The sequence below is a fragment of the Oxyura jamaicensis genome, chromosome 27, assembly GCF_011077185.1.
Source record: "Oxyura jamaicensis isolate SHBP4307 breed ruddy duck chromosome 27, BPBGC_Ojam_1.0, whole genome shotgun sequence".
Taxonomy (NCBI): domain Eukaryota; kingdom Metazoa; phylum Chordata; class Aves; order Anseriformes; family Anatidae; genus Oxyura; species Oxyura jamaicensis.
Genome location: NC_048919.1, coordinates 3,159,921 through 3,175,760, shown reverse-complemented (window position 1 = coordinate 3,175,760; position 15,840 = coordinate 3,159,921). Strand labels below are relative to the sequence as shown.

The 15,840-nt window shown below is 69.8% G+C and overlaps 2 protein-coding genes across 2 annotated transcripts; one reads left to right on the top strand and one right to left on the bottom strand.

The window, feature by feature from the left end:
* Nucleotides 1-38: 38 nt before the first annotated feature.
* On the bottom strand, nucleotides 39-9,013 carry CNTNAP1 (contactin associated protein 1). Its single transcript, XM_035347645.1, is given in 26 exon segments — nucleotides 39-367; nucleotides 461-508; nucleotides 658-715; nucleotides 717-892; nucleotides 983-1,076; nucleotides 1,159-1,286; nucleotides 1,364-1,600; nucleotides 1,702-1,941; nucleotides 2,023-2,241; nucleotides 2,316-2,483; nucleotides 2,932-3,059; nucleotides 3,156-3,256; nucleotides 3,258-3,313; nucleotides 3,409-3,612; nucleotides 3,721-3,840; nucleotides 3,939-4,045; nucleotides 4,111-4,282; nucleotides 4,357-4,506; nucleotides 4,593-4,854; nucleotides 5,254-5,397; nucleotides 5,481-5,665; nucleotides 5,739-5,942; nucleotides 6,235-6,382; nucleotides 6,483-6,676; nucleotides 6,904-7,005; nucleotides 8,857-9,013. Coding segments are annotated over 26 exon segments (3,915 nt in total). The 5' UTR covers nucleotides 8,936-9,013; the 3' UTR covers nucleotides 39-176.
* Nucleotides 9,014-10,502: 1,489 nt separating this feature from the next.
* CCR10 (C-C motif chemokine receptor 10) lies at nucleotides 10,503-13,851 on the top strand. Its single transcript, XM_035347652.1, has 2 exons — nucleotides 10,503-11,334; nucleotides 12,334-13,851. The coding sequence occupies exons 1-2, from the start codon at nucleotides 11,326-11,328 to the stop codon at nucleotides 13,414-13,416; spliced, it is 1,092 nt and encodes a 363-aa protein (XP_035203543.1). The 5' UTR covers nucleotides 10,503-11,325; the 3' UTR covers nucleotides 13,417-13,851.
* The last annotated feature ends 1,989 nt before the right edge of the window (nucleotides 13,852-15,840 follow it).

Here is a 15,840-nt window from a genome sequence, read left to right as displayed (position 1 = left end):
GGGCTGGGCTGGAGGTGGCCACGCTCCGGCTACGGGGCCGGCTTTGGCTCGGCGGTGCTGGCAGTTCAGGTGTGCTCGGCCCTTTGGTCCCGCGACGCTCGCTCCTGGTCTCCGGGCGGCCCCCGTCGTGGCCGCGGGGGGGGGCTGCGAGCCCGTCCCACCCCTCCCCGGCCCCGCTAATCGCCTTTCGCCTCCTCCAGGATCTGGGGCAGGTTCTGGTCTTTGCGCACCGACAGCGGTTTGACGGTGCCGCCGTAGTCCTGGATGGCCTTGGGCTCGTTGGTGTGGTAGGAGCCCTTGTAGCGGTGGTAGTAGAGGTAGAGCAGCACCAGCAAGCCCCCGAGCAGCAGCAGCAGGAACGTCACGACTGCGGGGAAGGCGGCGGTGAGGGACGTTGGGGAGGGGACCTGGGGACAACCCGTGGCACGGCGAGGGGACGCCAGCCGGGCGTTTCACTTACACCCGATGATGATCCCGATCCAGCCGTCGTCGTGCACGTGGGGGAACTCTGCGGGGACAAAGCGGGTGGGTGGGATGGGGCCACGGGGTTCTGGGCTGGAGCATCGCCTCCGCATCACCCGGGCAGCACCTGGTGCTTATCTAAGGGGGGCTCGGGGACTCCCACCCCCCCCCCGGGGCTCCCAGCACAGCACCTACCCGTGCCCATGTACCAGGGGTCCATCTCGGGGGGGGATGAGGATGGTGGTGAGGGGCAGCATGGAGGCGCAGCTGGACTCCACCAGCTCCCCCCGGATGCTGTAGGGCCGCACCACGCTGGTGGGGCGGAAGATGGCTTTGAGGGGGACGATGCTGTTAAACTTCACCCCCGAGAGGCAGCCTGAGAAGCCGGGCGTGTTGTAGCGCTGGATCTCGGGGTCGATCACGCCGGTCTCTGCGGGGGCACAGAAGGAGGTGGCTCACCCCTGCCAAGGGCTGAGCTGGGCCAAGAAGATGCCGGCGCAAGGGGCAGGACCCAGCTCACCCATCACGCGCCCCAGGTACAGGTTCTTGGGCGAGTCCAGCTTGCTGTCCACGAACAGAGAGAACTGCTGCTCCATGACGGGCAGGTAATCCACCTGGGGGGGGCAAGCGCGTGGCGTCAGCACCCGCAGAGCCTCCCGCACCCCCTGCCACCCCATCGGTGCCCAGGCCCCGTACCTGCGTGTACAGCGTGCGATGCAGGCGGGTGATGTTGACGTGGTGGGGTCTCCCGTCCGTCACCGGCTTGGTGGTGAGGGCGAAGACGTAGGGGCTGGTGCCCAGCTGGTAGCGCAGCTGCAGGCTCCCTGCGGGCAGAGCACGAGGCGGCTGCAGCGCTGCTCATCGGCCTGGGGGCAGGGGGAGCCCCCCCCAGCGCCCTCACCATCATCCTTGATGAGCACGGCCATGTAGTCCTTGACGAAGGAGCTGACGTAGAGCAGCACGGCGGGCGCCGAGGTGGTGCTGAAGCTGAAGCTGACCTCCTCGCTGGTGAGGTTGTAGCCGGGCAGGGGCTGCCAGGGGCTGCTGACGATGCTGGCGAACTCGCGGGCGGCGTACAGCGACATGGGCAGGATGTTGTACCGCACCCACGTGCCCTCCTCGAAGTACCCGCCGATGTCTGCGGGGGACCCATGGGGGTGACGGGGGCGCCGGCTCCTCTCCCCCAGCCCGGCCCCGCAGAGGGTCCCCCCGCGGTGCCCGCGGCGCGGAGCCGCTCACCGTGGTTGCAGAAGGGCCCGTCGAAGGCGGAGATGCTGCAGTTGCAGCTGTAGTGGCTGTAGCGCTCGACGCAGAGCCCGCTGTTCTGGCAGGGCACCGGCGGGTCCTGGCAGTGGCCGGTGCAGTTGACCCGCACGCCCTCGGTCTCGTTGGCCTTGCCCTCCAGGTTGAGCGTCACCCCGTTCATCCGCAGCGCCCGCAGGCACCCCAGGAATGGGCGCATCTTGTGCTCCGCCGCGCCTGCAGCCGGGACGAGACTCAGCGCCCTGCGGCACACGGGGACGACGGGGACATAGGGCACGGGGCGGGGGGGGCTCTCACCGACGTAGAGGGGTCTGTCGAACTCGAGGCGCACGAAGCTCTGCGGCGGGGCCGGCCGCACCACCCAGGGCAGCTTGTCCACCCGCAGCCGGGCCAGCTTCACGTTGAGCTCAGCCTTCACCTGGTGCCACTCGTCGTCGTTCCAGGGCACCGCCGAGCGCACCGTCAGGTTCTCGTGCCCGTTCCCGATGTCGTAGGCAAACACCACGTCCCTGGTGGCTGCGGGGACGCGGTGTCGGCAGGGGCACCCCAGCCCCGCCGCCGCCCTGCACCCCCGTTACCCGCGCCCGTACTGTTGAGCTCCACGCGGACGTAGTTTCGGGAGCCGGGGTTCTCCAGGAAGACGCCGGACGGGGCAGTGGTCTTGAAGTAGAAGGAGATGTCGAGGCTGTGGTTGGCCTGGAAGGTGGGGAAGAGCAGGGCTGCGCCCCTGTTGAAGGAGACGGTGTTCCAGGTGTTGCCTGCGGGGAGCAGGAGAGGGTGAGAGGTGGGCATGGAAACCAGCGTGGGTATGGACCCAGTGCAGGGATGGACCCAACACGGGGATGGGACCCAACGCGGGCATGGACCCAATGTGGGTACAGGACCCAACATGGGGATGGGACCCAACGTGGGCATGGACCCAACGTGGATACAGGACTCAATGCGGGCATGGACCCAGTGTGGGAATGGACCCAACATGGATACAGGACCCAATGCGGGTATGGGACCCAACGTGGGCATGAACCCAATGTGGATACAAGACCCAGCGTGAGCATGGACCCAACACGGGCACGGACCCAACGTGGATACAGGACCCAACGTGGATACAGGACCCAACGTGGATACAGGACCCAATGTGGGAATGGACCCAACGTGGATACAGGACCCAGCGTGGATACAGGACCCAACACAGCTCTGGCCACTCACGGTCTCCATAGCACCGCAGGGGCCCCAGCAGGAACTGCGCTTCGGAGCCGGAGCGGTTGGTGTCTCCCACCACCACCTGCGTGACGGGCAGGTGGTCCACGAAGGTCAGCAGACCCTTGTCCGTCCTCCTGCAGATGGCACGTGCATCAGAGGGGCTGCGCAGGGGGTGCTCCCCACCACCACCCTGACCCCCCCAGCCCATGCCCGCAGCCCCCAGCCCTCACCACAGCGCGTGGTCGGCGTCGCAGTTGCAGAAGTACTGGGGGTCGACGCAGTTCTTGTCCAGCCCGCAGGCGCAGCGCTGGATGCCCGGCCGCGACCCCCCCCCAGTAGTAGTGCCGCTCGTCGTTTCGACCCATCCAGAAGCTGAAGGGCAGCCCGGCTGGAGGCACAGGGGAGGGTAAGGACACGGGGGGGACAGGGCATGGCCCACGGCACAGCCCCGTGCCACGGCCCCGCTCCCCTCCCGGCGCTCACAGGGGGTGTTGAGCAGGCGGGAGTTGTAGCAGTGCAGCTCGATGCGCTGCTCGCAGTACTCGGAGGCGTTTGCCAGCGCTGAGACCTCGGCCCAGGAGGCGTTCCAGTACTCCACGGCACCCAGGTAGGGCTGGTCCACGCTGGAGCCCGTCACCCGCGTGGCGTAGTGGCGGTTGTGCCGGATGATGGTCCATGCCCGGTCCTCTGCAGGGCAGGGGGTGTGAGGAGAAGCCCCCGGGACGCCCCAGCTCGCTCCATCCCTGAGCCCCAGGTGCAGGGGGAGAGCCGGGTGCCTGCCCCTGTTGCACCCACCTCGTATGTCGCAGTACACCGTGAAGGGCTTGAGAGGCCCGCTGCCGTCCGGGTCGATGGTGTAGTTCCCCGAGGTCTTCCCGCTGACCCGGTAAGCATCGCACGACTCCTTGTAAAGGGCTGGAAGAGGGAAATGGGGCGGGGGAACGGACATGAGATGGGCACCCGGGACCGGAGAGAGCTGTGGGTGCCGTCGTGTCCTGCCCCACTGCGCTCACATTTGTGGCAGGTCTCTCCCTTGTACCCCGTCAGGTCACAGATGCACATGAAGTCATCCCAGGACTGGACGCAGCGGCCGTCATGCTCGCACAGGTTGGGGGTGCACCTGGGGGCACAGAGGGTTTGGGTCCCGGCCCCACCGGCCCCAGCACCCTCTGCCCGAGCCAGTACCTGTCCGTGATGCCGCAGACGTTGAAGAAGACTTCGGCGTACTTCCCCAGCCGGTGCTGCACCAGCATCTCCAGGTCCACAGGCTGCATGTCGACGCTCAGCATCTGCAGGCAGCCGTGGAAGGCCGTCTGGTTCGACCGGCAGCCGGTGAGCGAGGCCGGCTTGGGGCAGCCTGCAAGGCACGGGGTGAGGGGTGAGAGGCACCCGGGTACCCCACGCCCCCACCCCTGCCCACCCTGCGCCCACCTCCGAAGAAGTACTGGCTGCCGGTGCGGAGCTGGAAGGGGTGCGCCACCCGAAATTCAGCACCGTCGTCGTCATCGATGGTCACCACGGCCGAGCCTTCCCGTGCCACCAGCTGCACCGAGTGCCAGAAGCCGTCGTTCAGGCGATGCCCTGCGCGAGGGAGAGGTGGGCATGCAGGGGGGGGCACCGACACCGCAGCGGGACCCCCAGACCCCATATATCTGCCCCCGGCCCACCTGCAGCGAACTCCAGCTTCTTCTTGCCGGGCTGGGCGATGGAGACGTTGATCTGGCCCTGGCTCAGCACCATCTCCAGGGAGCCCAGGCGGTCGGCGAAGCTGGTGTAGAGCAGGAGCCCGGCCATGTCCCAGGAGCGGAAACGAAAGCTGACGGCCAGGCGGTTCCTGCGGGGGATCCCCGGCACCTGCACGTAGTTGTTGATGCCGGCGAAGGTGATGGGGGTGTTCACCTGGTCCTGGCAGTAGTGGCCCACGCTGCCCTGTGGGTAGCCACGGGAGGTGGTGAGGGATGGGATGCTCTCGTGGCAGGGAGATCCACCCCGTGCCCCCCCCGTCCCTGATTGCCCCGCTCGATCCCGTTGCCTGGTGATGCCGGATGGGTGCCCCAGGCCAGGGACGACCTCGCGTGATCGATGTGGGGCCGCTTGGCTGAGTGTGGCAGCCTCCAGCCTCACGTCACCCCAAAGTGGAGCCTGAACCTGGGAAAGGGGTCACCCCATGGCGGGTACACGGCCCTAGGGAAGGGGTCACCCCATAGCGGGGGCTGAGGACCCGGCCCCCACTTGGAAACGGGTCACCCCACAACAGGGACAGGACCACCAAGGAAGGGGGCACCCCATGGCGGGGCTGGTCCCCTGCCCCCTGGCTGGGGGCTGCACCTCGAAGCGGATGTTGGATCTCCGGTGCCGGGCCAGGTCGGCGATGTTGACCCCGTTGAAGATGATGTTCTCCACGCAGCCCCGAAAGTTTTGCCGGTAGGTGAGGTGCTGCTTGTCCTGGTCGATCACCCCCCCGAAGAAGAGCTGGGAGGCAGAGGGATGCTCAGCCTCACGCCGAGGACCCCGCGGGGCCGGCAGCCCGGCAGCTCCCCGCTCGCCGGACCCACCTCGGTCTCGAGGTCGAGATGCTCGAAGGTGCCGTGGCAGCGGAAGCGCTTGACCTCCCCGTCCAGCGTCAGGTTGACGTGGTGGCCGTAGCGCTCGATGTGCAGCGAGTGCCAGTGCTGGTCGTCCAGCAGGCTGCCCACTGCCACCGTGGTGTGGCCCTCGGTGGCGTGCACCGGGCTGCTGCCTGGGGAGGGGACACCGTCACCCTGCGGCCCCTTTCCCCCTGGCCCCGCTGCCCCCCACCGGCCCCGGCTCACCTAAGCTGATGTGCAGGAAGAGCTGGGCTTGCTTGAGCTCCACCGTGATGTAGTCGCCCTGCGAGCCCTCCCCGTGCATCAGCACCCCGTCCTGCTCCACCGTCTTGAAGTTGAAGGAGATGTCATCTTCCATGGTGCTGATCTTTTTGGCGCGGAAGCGGTAGGAGATGGCATCGTCCCCATCGAAGTACAGCACGTGGGACCCTGGGGGAGAGGCAGAGCGGCCCCAGCGGTGTCACCGCCTGCAGCCGCAGGCACGCTGGCGTTTGGGAGCGCTCCTCTCCAACCGTGCTAAGAGTTGGGGCAGGTTTATGTCATATCTAATGGCTGCAGATTGCTTGGACGCGGTCCTGATGGGAAAAGGGTTTTCTGGGCATGCCAGAGATGGGCTGCACCGCTGGCCTCGGGGCAGGAGCTGGCCCTGTGCCTCGCGGCTGTGGGGCTGGGTCCCTCCCGGGCCCCTCCCCGCACGGGGACCACCGGGGCCGGTACTCACGGTAGGGGCAGCCGTAGAGGCCCAGGCGCAGCCCGATCTTCCCCCGGGGGTTCCAGGCCACCGGGATGATGCGGATGTAGCGGGCGAGGATGGGGTAGTGCAGGTCGTGCCGCACCACCCCGCTCTCGTTCACGTTCCCGAAGAACGTCTGGGGACGAAGGGGGACAGCTCAGCACAGGGCCAGCTCCCCCTGCACCTCCCTGCTCCCAGGGGACCCCAACCCCACAGGGGGAGCCCACGGCTCCTACCCAGTTGCTGCCCTGCTGGAAGAAGGGTTTCCAGCTGCTGGGGTGGTCCCCGTAGAGCACGATGTAGCGCGTCAGCCAGTCGTACGTGTTGAAGGTCCCCTGCGTGGCCACCGCGTTGATCCTGTGCTTCTGCATCAGGTCGATCTGGAGCCAGGGCTGCTTGTCGCGGGGGTCGGGGGACCAGCCGCTGGTGCCTGCGGGATGGGGGGGCTCAGGCGGGACCCCGCAGCCCCAAACAGAGCCGCTCTCAGCCCGGCCACTGCACCCCGCTGGGGGAGCTCCCCATACCCTTGGGGGATGCTGAGGGTGGGACCTTGCAAGGAGCCCCCTCCCCAAAGCCCCCCCAAGCTCTGTGGCAGCCCCACAGGGGGGTGGGGTCCCCATGTGCTCTCCCCAGCCCCGCAGGCAGGGGGGGACTCACTGTGCAGCCGGGCGAAGCTGGCTGAGTAGAAGATGTTGTATCTGGAGGAGGCACCGATGGATGAGGAGTAGAGGGGCGCGACCAGCTCATCGTAACAGGGTCCTGTGGGGAAAAGGGGTGCTGAGCACCGGGGGGTGGTCTGATATGGGGTGCGGTGACCCCGTGTCCCCAGCAGCATGGGTGAAGGGTGGGGAAATGCAGTGGGGAGCAGCTCCCTGGTGCCAGCATGCAGGAAGGGAGGAAGGGGTGATGGAGGCAGGGGGTGATGGAGCCTCGGGGCAATGGAGGTGGGGGAGATTGAGCTTCAGGGTGCTGGAGGTAAGGGGAGATTGAGGCAGGGGTGATGGAGACAGGGGGTGGTGGATCCATGGGGTGGTAGATCTATGGGGTGAGGGACCCACGGGGTGACAGATCCATGGGGCGGTGGAGGCAGCCATCCCACAGCCAGCCCCCGAGCCCCGTACCGGTGGCAGCAGCAGCAGCAGGGCCCTCGCCCCGCACCGTGACCCAGCGGTTCTGCGTCTCCACGCCCCGCTGAGCCCAGAGCGGAGAACCCGGGGGGGGGGGGGGGGGGGGGGGGGGGTGGCGCTGCCATTGCCGGCCCCTCCTGCAGTCCCCACTTTTGGGAAGGGTCCTCACCGGCGGCTCATCGCCCCCCCCCAGCCGCCCACGGGGCCGGCAGAGCGGATCCTGCTCTGGCAGCTCGGCTCCTGCCTCTGCCCTCCCACTGCAGCGGGAGCTGACGCACCTCTGCGGGCTCCCGGCGCCGCACCAGCTGCCTCCGCACTGCCGTGGGCGGCCGGGGAAGCCCCCTCCCCACCCAGCCCCGCTCCCCCCGGCCCGGTCCCACATGGCCCAGGGGCAGCTGCTGGGCCAGGAGCCCGCTGGGGGCTCTGGGAGGGGGGGCAAGGGGGAAGGAGGGGGGGTTGCAGGGGCAGGGGGAGGCGCAAATCCTGGTAGCATCCGCAGAGGGGACCGTGGTGGGGTTGGGGGCTCCGAGCCCCTCACAGGGTTGGGGTCGGGCAGCCCCTGGTGAGCTGTCCTGGAGGAGCTCCGGGTGGGTCTGTTGCACCTGGGGGGGGGCTGGCTGGGGACAAGGGCAGCTGCGGTGTGCCCAGGATGCCAGCCTCCCCCCCCCCCCCCCAAGCCTCCATCTCTCCCTGTCTGCCTCCCCCCATAGATCCATCCCCCCATAAATCCATCCCCCCATAGATCCATCTCCCCATAGCTCTACCCCCCCATAGCTCTACCCCCCCATAGATCCATCCCCCCAGAAACCCACCCCCCAGAAATCCCCCCCATCCCCCTATGCCCCCATCATCACCCCCTGCCTCCCTCTCCCGTATCCAGCGCCCTCCAACCCCCCCCCGCCCCCCGCTGCCCCCCGCCTCAGTTGTTCTGCAGACACCAGGCCCCGGCCCTTCGCTACCCCCGGCCCCCACAGCGCCCCCCCCCAGCCCCCCCTGGGGGGGAGCAGCCCCGAGCATCCCTGCGGCGGGGCCGGGCGGCGCTGCCCGTGGTCCTGGCGGAGCCGCACCGGGGGGGCTCCGGGGGCTGCCCCCACCCTCCTCGGGGTACCCGAGGGTTGCCGGAACCGGGGCTCCTTCCCCGGTACGGACGCGGGATGCGGCTCACGGTGCTGAGCATCCCCGGGGCCACCGGAGACACCGGGCGGGGCCGGGGCCGGGGAGGGGTGGGGGGGCTGCGGCGGGGCAGCCCCGGGCGGGGCGCGGGGGGGGCGCCCGGCCGCTCGGTCCGGCGGTGACCTTGGGAAAAACGCCGGGCGGGGACGCCGGGGGATGCCCGGGAGAACGGGGGACCGGGGGGGGGAGGGGGGGGGGGGGGGGGGACACACCGGGGCGGCGGAGGGAGGGGACCGGGGGATGCCCGGGGGATGCCGGGCTCCGTCCCGCAGTGCGGAGCGGCGGCTCCCGGGGCCGCGGCCCCACTTACGTGCGAGGCAACCGGGGCCGGGGAGGAGGAAAGAGGCGCAAGCGGCGAGCAGGAGCCCGAGGAGACGGCGAACGCCCATGCTTGGAGCGCCCCGAGCGCCCTCGGCGCCGCCGCTCCCGGTGCTGCAGCCGCGCGGCGGAGCGGGACCGGCGGCTCCGCCCACGGGGCGGCGGCGGCGGGGCGGCCCCGGGACGGGCGGGATGCTGGGACGGGGATGGAGCCAAGCGCAGAGCCCCCGGCCCCGCCGAGCTGCCGCCGAGCAGCCCCAGGACCCCCCCGGTCCTGGTCCACGACAAGCCCCGGGTGTTCCACCGAGCAACCCCGGGACCCCCGGTCCCGGCCCTGACAGCCCCGGGCATCCCCAGGAGCATCCCCGGAACCCTCAGTCCTGCCCCCAACAGCCCTGGGCAACCCACCGAATATCCTCAGGACCCCCAGTCCTGGTCCTGGAAGCCCCAGGCATCCCACCGAGCAGCCCCAGGACCCCCAGTCCCGGTCCCGACAGCCCTGGGCATCCCACCGAGCATCTTCAAGACCCCCGGTCCCCTCCCCAAACAGCCCCGGAGACCCTTCCAAGAATCCCCAAGACCCCCGGTCCCATTCTCAGCAGCTCCAGTCCCCCCACTGAGCATCTCCAGGACCCCCAGTCCTGGTCCCAACAGCTCCGGGCATCCCACCCAGCAGCCCCGGGACCCCTCAGCACCGAAAGCCCAGGGGCTGCAGGGGCACTGGGTGCCAGCAGCCCTTCGTGGGGCATGGGTGGGGGCACGGGGTGCACGGTGCAGTCCCCCCCAGATGTGTTCCAGGCACCCGCAGCTGCAGCCCAGGCGGGGAGGGATTTATTTACGCCGCGCCCGCCAGCCCCGTGGCAGCAGATGTGGCGGTGATTGTAATCAAGCAGCAGATTAAGGCCTGCGGGTTTAGGGGTCGCCTGTCCTTCCAGTGGTGCAGAAGACTGGGATTTAGCCCGTGTCTGCTCCCAAATATGCCAGACACCCACCGAGGGGGGTGGCAGCCGCGTGTCCTACATACGCTGCCTGCCCCCCAGCCCGTGCGGTGCCCTGCGGGGAATTCGGTGGGCAGCTGCAGGCTCACCCCGAGGGACGGGGGTGCTCCGGGGGCCGCTGGCTCCAAGCAGGGTCCCGGTGCTGGGCAGGACCCCAGCGTGGCCGGGCACCTCACTGCAAGGGGCAGGACGGCACGGCTGGCAGTGCCGGGGCTGCTTCCTGTGCAGGAGCGGAGCTGAGGCCGGAGCAAGCGGTGAAAGAGGGAACAGAAAGCCCCAGGTGCAGGGGGGCTGCGGGGGGAGCTGGAGCCATGTCCCCGGGGCTGGGGATGCAGGTGCCCTCCCGTCCTGTCCCCCAGCCCCTCGCAGTGCTGGCGGCTCCGACCGAGCCGTGCCGGGACATTTGCCCCCGGGACCCCTGCCCCTTTCCTTTCCCCCAGCAGGATGGCACCCCTGTAACGGGCACGGAGCGAAGGCCTGGAGCTTGTGAGCGCTGAAGGGAAAGGGAAAGGGGGAACCTGCCCCCAGCCCTCCCGTGCCCAGCCTCCAGCCAGCTTCCAGCAGCTCCGCGGCCCTGGGGCTCCGACTGGGAGCTCCTGGGGCCAGCAGGGACCCTGCGCAGAGCTGGGATAAGCCAGGGGAAGATGTCTGGAGCCAGGAGAAAGGGGGATTGAGGGATTACCGCTGCGAGAGGCAGAGAGCCTGCTGGAGCCTGGAATCAATTTGCTCCCCCCTGGGGAGAGGAAAGCGGGGCCCCTTCCCCACAGATCCTAATCTGCCCCGTAAGGAGGAGGTGGGAATGTTGTCAACAACCAGCAGGTCGTCCCCCCAGCGCTGGGGGGGGGCACGGGGGCTTGGAGACAGAGCAGAGTGTGGGACCCCAGCAGTGGGGGGGATGACACGCTCCAGCGGCTGCCCCCAGATCCTGGAGCCCCCGTTTCCCACCAGGACAAGCCGTGCCTGGACCGAGCACGGCTCCGCTTGTCCCTCCAGGCCAGCGTCCTGCCTGCGCCCAGCCCCGTGCCAACAGCCCACAGCAGCCCATGCTCCTCTCCTTGGCATCGCCCCCCCGTGGCTCTCGCACGGGGTGGGAGACGCAAACAGCAGCCCCGGGTGGGCTGGGGTCTCCTGGAAGTGCTGGGAATCCCCAACCAGCCCCTGCTCACAGCCCGGCTCTCCTCCCACCCCCAGGTGCTGTCCCCAGCCCGGTGTCACCAGCGCTGAGCAGAGCACAGCTATTTCTGTCACCCGGCGGGCAGATGCTGGCCACAAAGCTAAAGACGTGGGACACGGCTCCGGAGCAGGGTCGTGGCTGCCCGTCCTTCCCCCCTGGGGCTGGGTTTGTGCTCTCAGCGCAGCTCTCGGTATCGGGTGCAGCACAGCTCAAACCACAGGTTGCAGAGCTCTGAGACACCGGCGGCTCCGCAGCATCTGGGCGAGGAGGGGAGAGGTCCTGCAGTGCAATGGAGAAGGTGAGGGGCTGCAGTGAGGGTTCGCTGGGGACCGGGTGGGGACACCGCTCTCTGGCTCCTATTTTTGCCTTAAACCGTTCTCTTGCACGCTTTGTGGGTTGCAAGGCTGGAAGGCAGCGCCCTGGGGAAGGGCAAAGCAGTGCTGGGTGCTCCACATCCCCAAACCCAGAGCGGGGAAGGAGCTGGGGGAGCTGCTGGGGACTGATCCTGCCCGGCGCTGGGACTCAGGCCCTGCTGCAGCCCTGGCTCACTGATGGTGCTGGAGGGAGACGGCAGCCGTGAGGCTGTTTTGGGTCAGAGCTGTGCCTGATCCTGAGCTCCCCAGCAATGAGGGCCCAGCGGTGCTGTGCCAGGCTGCGGTGCTGCCCCTTTCCACCGTGGCAGGGCTGGGAGCTGGAAGCACTGGGCACTGGGAGCTGGGAGCACTGGGAGCACTGGGCACATCTACCCGTGACCTGTGCGAGGCAGGGAGATGCTCCTGGCCGGGATCAGGACCAGGCAGTGTGGGGCTGAGCCCCACAGTAGTCCCCAGGACCTGTACACAAGCATGCGAGTGCTTTGGCAAGGTCCCTGCGCACCCACAGCACCTGGCATGGAGCCTGGGGGCCGGCTGGATGGGGCCCCCCAGGGCCATGGGCTGGATGCGAGCCCCCCAGGTGCGAGCCCCCAGGGTCAGGGCTGGTTTGGGGCTGTGCTGGGGATGCTGGTGCTTGGCTCACGTCTCCCCTCCAGCCCTGCGCTGCAGCAGGGAGCGCGGGAAGGGCACGGCTGCTCTCGCAATGACTGAGCGAGGCAAAAGCCTCGGAGAGGGTGTGAGACAGAAACCGCGCTGTACACAGGGCGGCTCACACGGGGCCGGGGCGGTGGCGCTGCCGGGGCTCATTGTGGCAAGCCGTGCTGCTCCACGGGGCTGGGTGGAGGCTGCACACCGCAGCGGGGCTGCGGCTGCGGCTGCCGTGCACGCTCGGAGCATCCCTCGCTCCTCATCCTTCTGCGCAGGTGAACCCCAGCCCCACCACCATGGAGACAGCGGCCACCACCGACTTCTACTCCTGGGAGTACGACCCCTCGTGGGACGACGGCATGCTGCCCGAGCTGTGCGAGAAGCAGGAGGTGCAGGGCTTCGCCCGCACCTACCAGCCGGCCGTCTACCTGCTGCTCCTGCTCCTGGGCACGGTGGGCAACGGGCTGGTGCTGCTCACGCACACCCGCTACCGCCGGGCGCACAGCGTCACCGACGTCTGCCTCCTGCACCTCGCCCTGTCCGACCTCCTGCTGCTCCTCACGCTGCCCTTCGCCGTCACCGTCACGCTGCAGGGCTGGGCCCCGGGCACGGCCGCCTGCAGGGCGCTGCAGGGCATTTACGCCCTCAATTTCTACGGAGGCTTCCTCTTCCTCACCTGCATCAGCGTGGACCGCTACGTGGCCATCGTGCGGGTGCCGGCCGCTTGCCGCCTGCGCCCGCGGGCTCGCCGCCACGGCTGGCTGACGGCGGGGCTGGCCTGGCTGCTGGCCACGCTGCTGGCGCTGCCCCAGTTCATCTACGGCCGAGCGGAACAGCACCAGGACCTCCGGATTTGCCGCGTCGTCTTCCCCCCGGCGGTCTCGCGGGCGGCCCGGGTGGCCACCAACCTGGCGCAGGTCGTGCTGGGCTTCGCGGTGCCCTTCCTGGTGATGGCGAGCTGCTACGCGGCCGTGGCTCGGACGCTGCTGGCGGCTCGCGGCACCCAGCCCCACCGGGCGCTGCGGGTGCTGCTGGCCCTCGTGCTGGTCTTCGTGGCCCTGCAGCTGCCCCACAGCTTGATGGTGCTGCTGGATACGGCCGAGCTGCTGGCCAGCTGGGAGGTGAGCTGCGCCCAGAGCCGCCGCAAGGACCTGGCGCTGCTGGTCACCGGCGGGCTGGCGTACTTGCGCTGCTGCCTCAACCCCCTGCTCTACGCCTTCCTGGGGCAGCGTTTCCGCCGGGAGCTGTGGCTGCTGGCCAGCGATGCCGGCTGCGTGGGGCCCATCGACCCGCGCTGCCCCGGCTGCCCCAGTCCCCGCCGGCGTTCGTCGCTCTCCACCTGCCAGGATGTGGCGTAGGGACGCGGTGCCCGTGCCCGGGGCAGGTACCGGCACCCTTGGGGCTCAACACCCCCCTTCTGGGGGAGCCTGAACCACCCTAAGTGCCCGTGGAGCTGCCCGGCAGGGGCAGGACGGACAGAGCGCACGCCTGGGCAGACGGACGAGGAGCCCCGCGGCGTCCTGCCCAACGCTGGGACGGGGACGATGCCCCGAGCTTGGGGGGACCGTGCAACGCCAGCTGCCTTCTGGAAGGACCGTGCAATGTCACACACGGCTCGGGGGATGAGCACGCCCCGGGGGGACCGTGCGATGCCGTGTGTGCTCCGGAGGGACGGTGCAATGGCCACGCGGGCTCTGGGAGGGGGCCGCGCGATGCCCCTGAGCTCAGAGCGGTGCGGATCCAGACGCAGCAGGGCGCTGGGCAGGGCGCTGGCCTCCAGTTTCCTTCCCACCCTGGCAATAAACCCTGCTCGAACCCCTGCTGGGAGAGCGGTCCTGTCCCTGCGGGCTCGGGGGAGCAGGGAGGCGACAGGGAGCGGGGAAGGGGCCCGGCACTGGCCGGGGAATGCCTGCAGGAGGCAGCAGAACCCAGCGCGTCCTGCCCGGCCCTGCCTGTCCCTGCCCGGCCCTGCCTGTCCCTGCCCGGCCCTGCCCGGCCCTGCCTGTCCCCGCCCGGGTGCCCAGCGCTGCAGGGCCTGAACGCGTCTACCCCGGCCGGGACCCCCGGACGAAGGATGGGGACCCCCCAGACGCAGGATGGGGACCCCCCCAGCTGGGCTCCAGCAGCAGGAGGGGGCCTGGCTGCAGCCCCGCAGTGGGGAGAGGGGGCTCTGCTTTGTGCAGGGGGGGGGGCTATGGCCTAGGAAGAGGCAGGAGCAGGGGGCATCACGGCCCCCAGCCCCACCAGCACAGCCGAGGTGGCGGCGGAGCCCACATCACCGGCCCCACCGTGGGCCGCAGGGGTTGGGAATCCCCCTGGGGCCGGCAGCAGCGTGATCCCCTGGGAAAAACCTGCCCTGGGTCAGGCTGGAAACCCCCCCAAACCCCCCCCAGCATGAGGGGCGAGAGGGGCTTTCCTCTCCTTTTGTCTCCTCTCACTTCCCCTTCAGTTCTGGCCCAGCAAATCCCATCCCGGCAGGGCTGGGGTTGGTGCCTTGGGGTGGGCACAACGGGGGTGCCCTCGCCCTCCTGCCTGGGGCCAGGCTGAGCGGTGCCGTGGTGCTGAGCAGCACAGGGGGCAGCAGGAGGGGTTGCCTCCGGCTCCGGCCGAGCTCATGCAGCCACTTCTGGGGTTTCTGAGAGCGGGGAAGTGCCTCCCCGCGCTGCGGGCTGGAGGCCTCTTCCCGCTCACCCACACACGCTCCCGCTTTGGGATTAGCCCGGTGCTCTCGCTGGGAGAATCCAGCCCAGACCCTTCGCCTACTTCTGGGCAGGAAATGCAATTACCGCTGACTCAGCACCGCACAGCCCCCATCCCCCCGCCGCCCCCCCAGCCCCCCGCGCCGACCCGGTGCCAGATGGGGAGCACCTGGCCCCGCACGCAGCTCCCCATCTCCCTACCCAACCATCGGCCTCAAGCTACCCCAATCCCACCTCTGCTGGCCCCACGGCCGTGCCACATCGCCCACGCTGGCCCCGTGTCCCCTGCGGCCGGTGGGCTCAGCCCCAGCGGCCCCCAGCCCCCCGGCGGGCTCAGCTCCCTCCCTGCCTGGCCCCGTGGGGCTGGCGGTGCTGCGTGGGAGTCGAGCTGGCAGTCGGCGGCTCCTGGGCTCCTGCCTGCGCATCCCGGTCCCAGCGGCTCCAGGGGAGCGGGGCTGGTGGGCTTAACCCCTTCGGGGGCTGCGGGAACGGGGCTGGGCCATGTCACGGGGCCGAGGAGTGACCCCGGCACCGGCTCCTTCCACGGATGGGGTGGCCAAGGCTGGCAGGAGCGCCCTGCCTGATCGTGGCACCGAGGGGTGGCCAAGGCCACGCTGCTGCGGGTGGTGGCACCGTGCACCCCGTGAGGCCCCGTTTTCAGTCCTGGCACATGACACCGGCAGTGCCAGGCCTCACCGGGACGGGGGCAGCGGCACACCGAGGGGCTGGGGCAGCGCGTGCCCTCGGTGCCATGCAGCACCTCGATGCCACCGCCGGTGACAGCCCTGGTGTACGGCACTGGGTGCCACCAGCACGACGGCTCCCAGCCGGGCCAGCACCTACCCGGCACCGAGCACCCGGTGCCCGGTACCGAGGTGCCAGTGCCCACACCGGGAGCACCGGACCCCCCGAAGCACCGACGTACCCGGTTCCCCGCTGGAAGCGGGTGGGCACCCGGGGGTGGGGGGTGCCCGGTGCTGCCCCCCCAACCCCGTTCGGCCGCGCGCCCCCGCCCGGTGGATGACGCAAACGGCGGCCCCGCCGCCCCGGGCGCGCTGGCTCCGCCCCGGGCCGTGCGCGGCG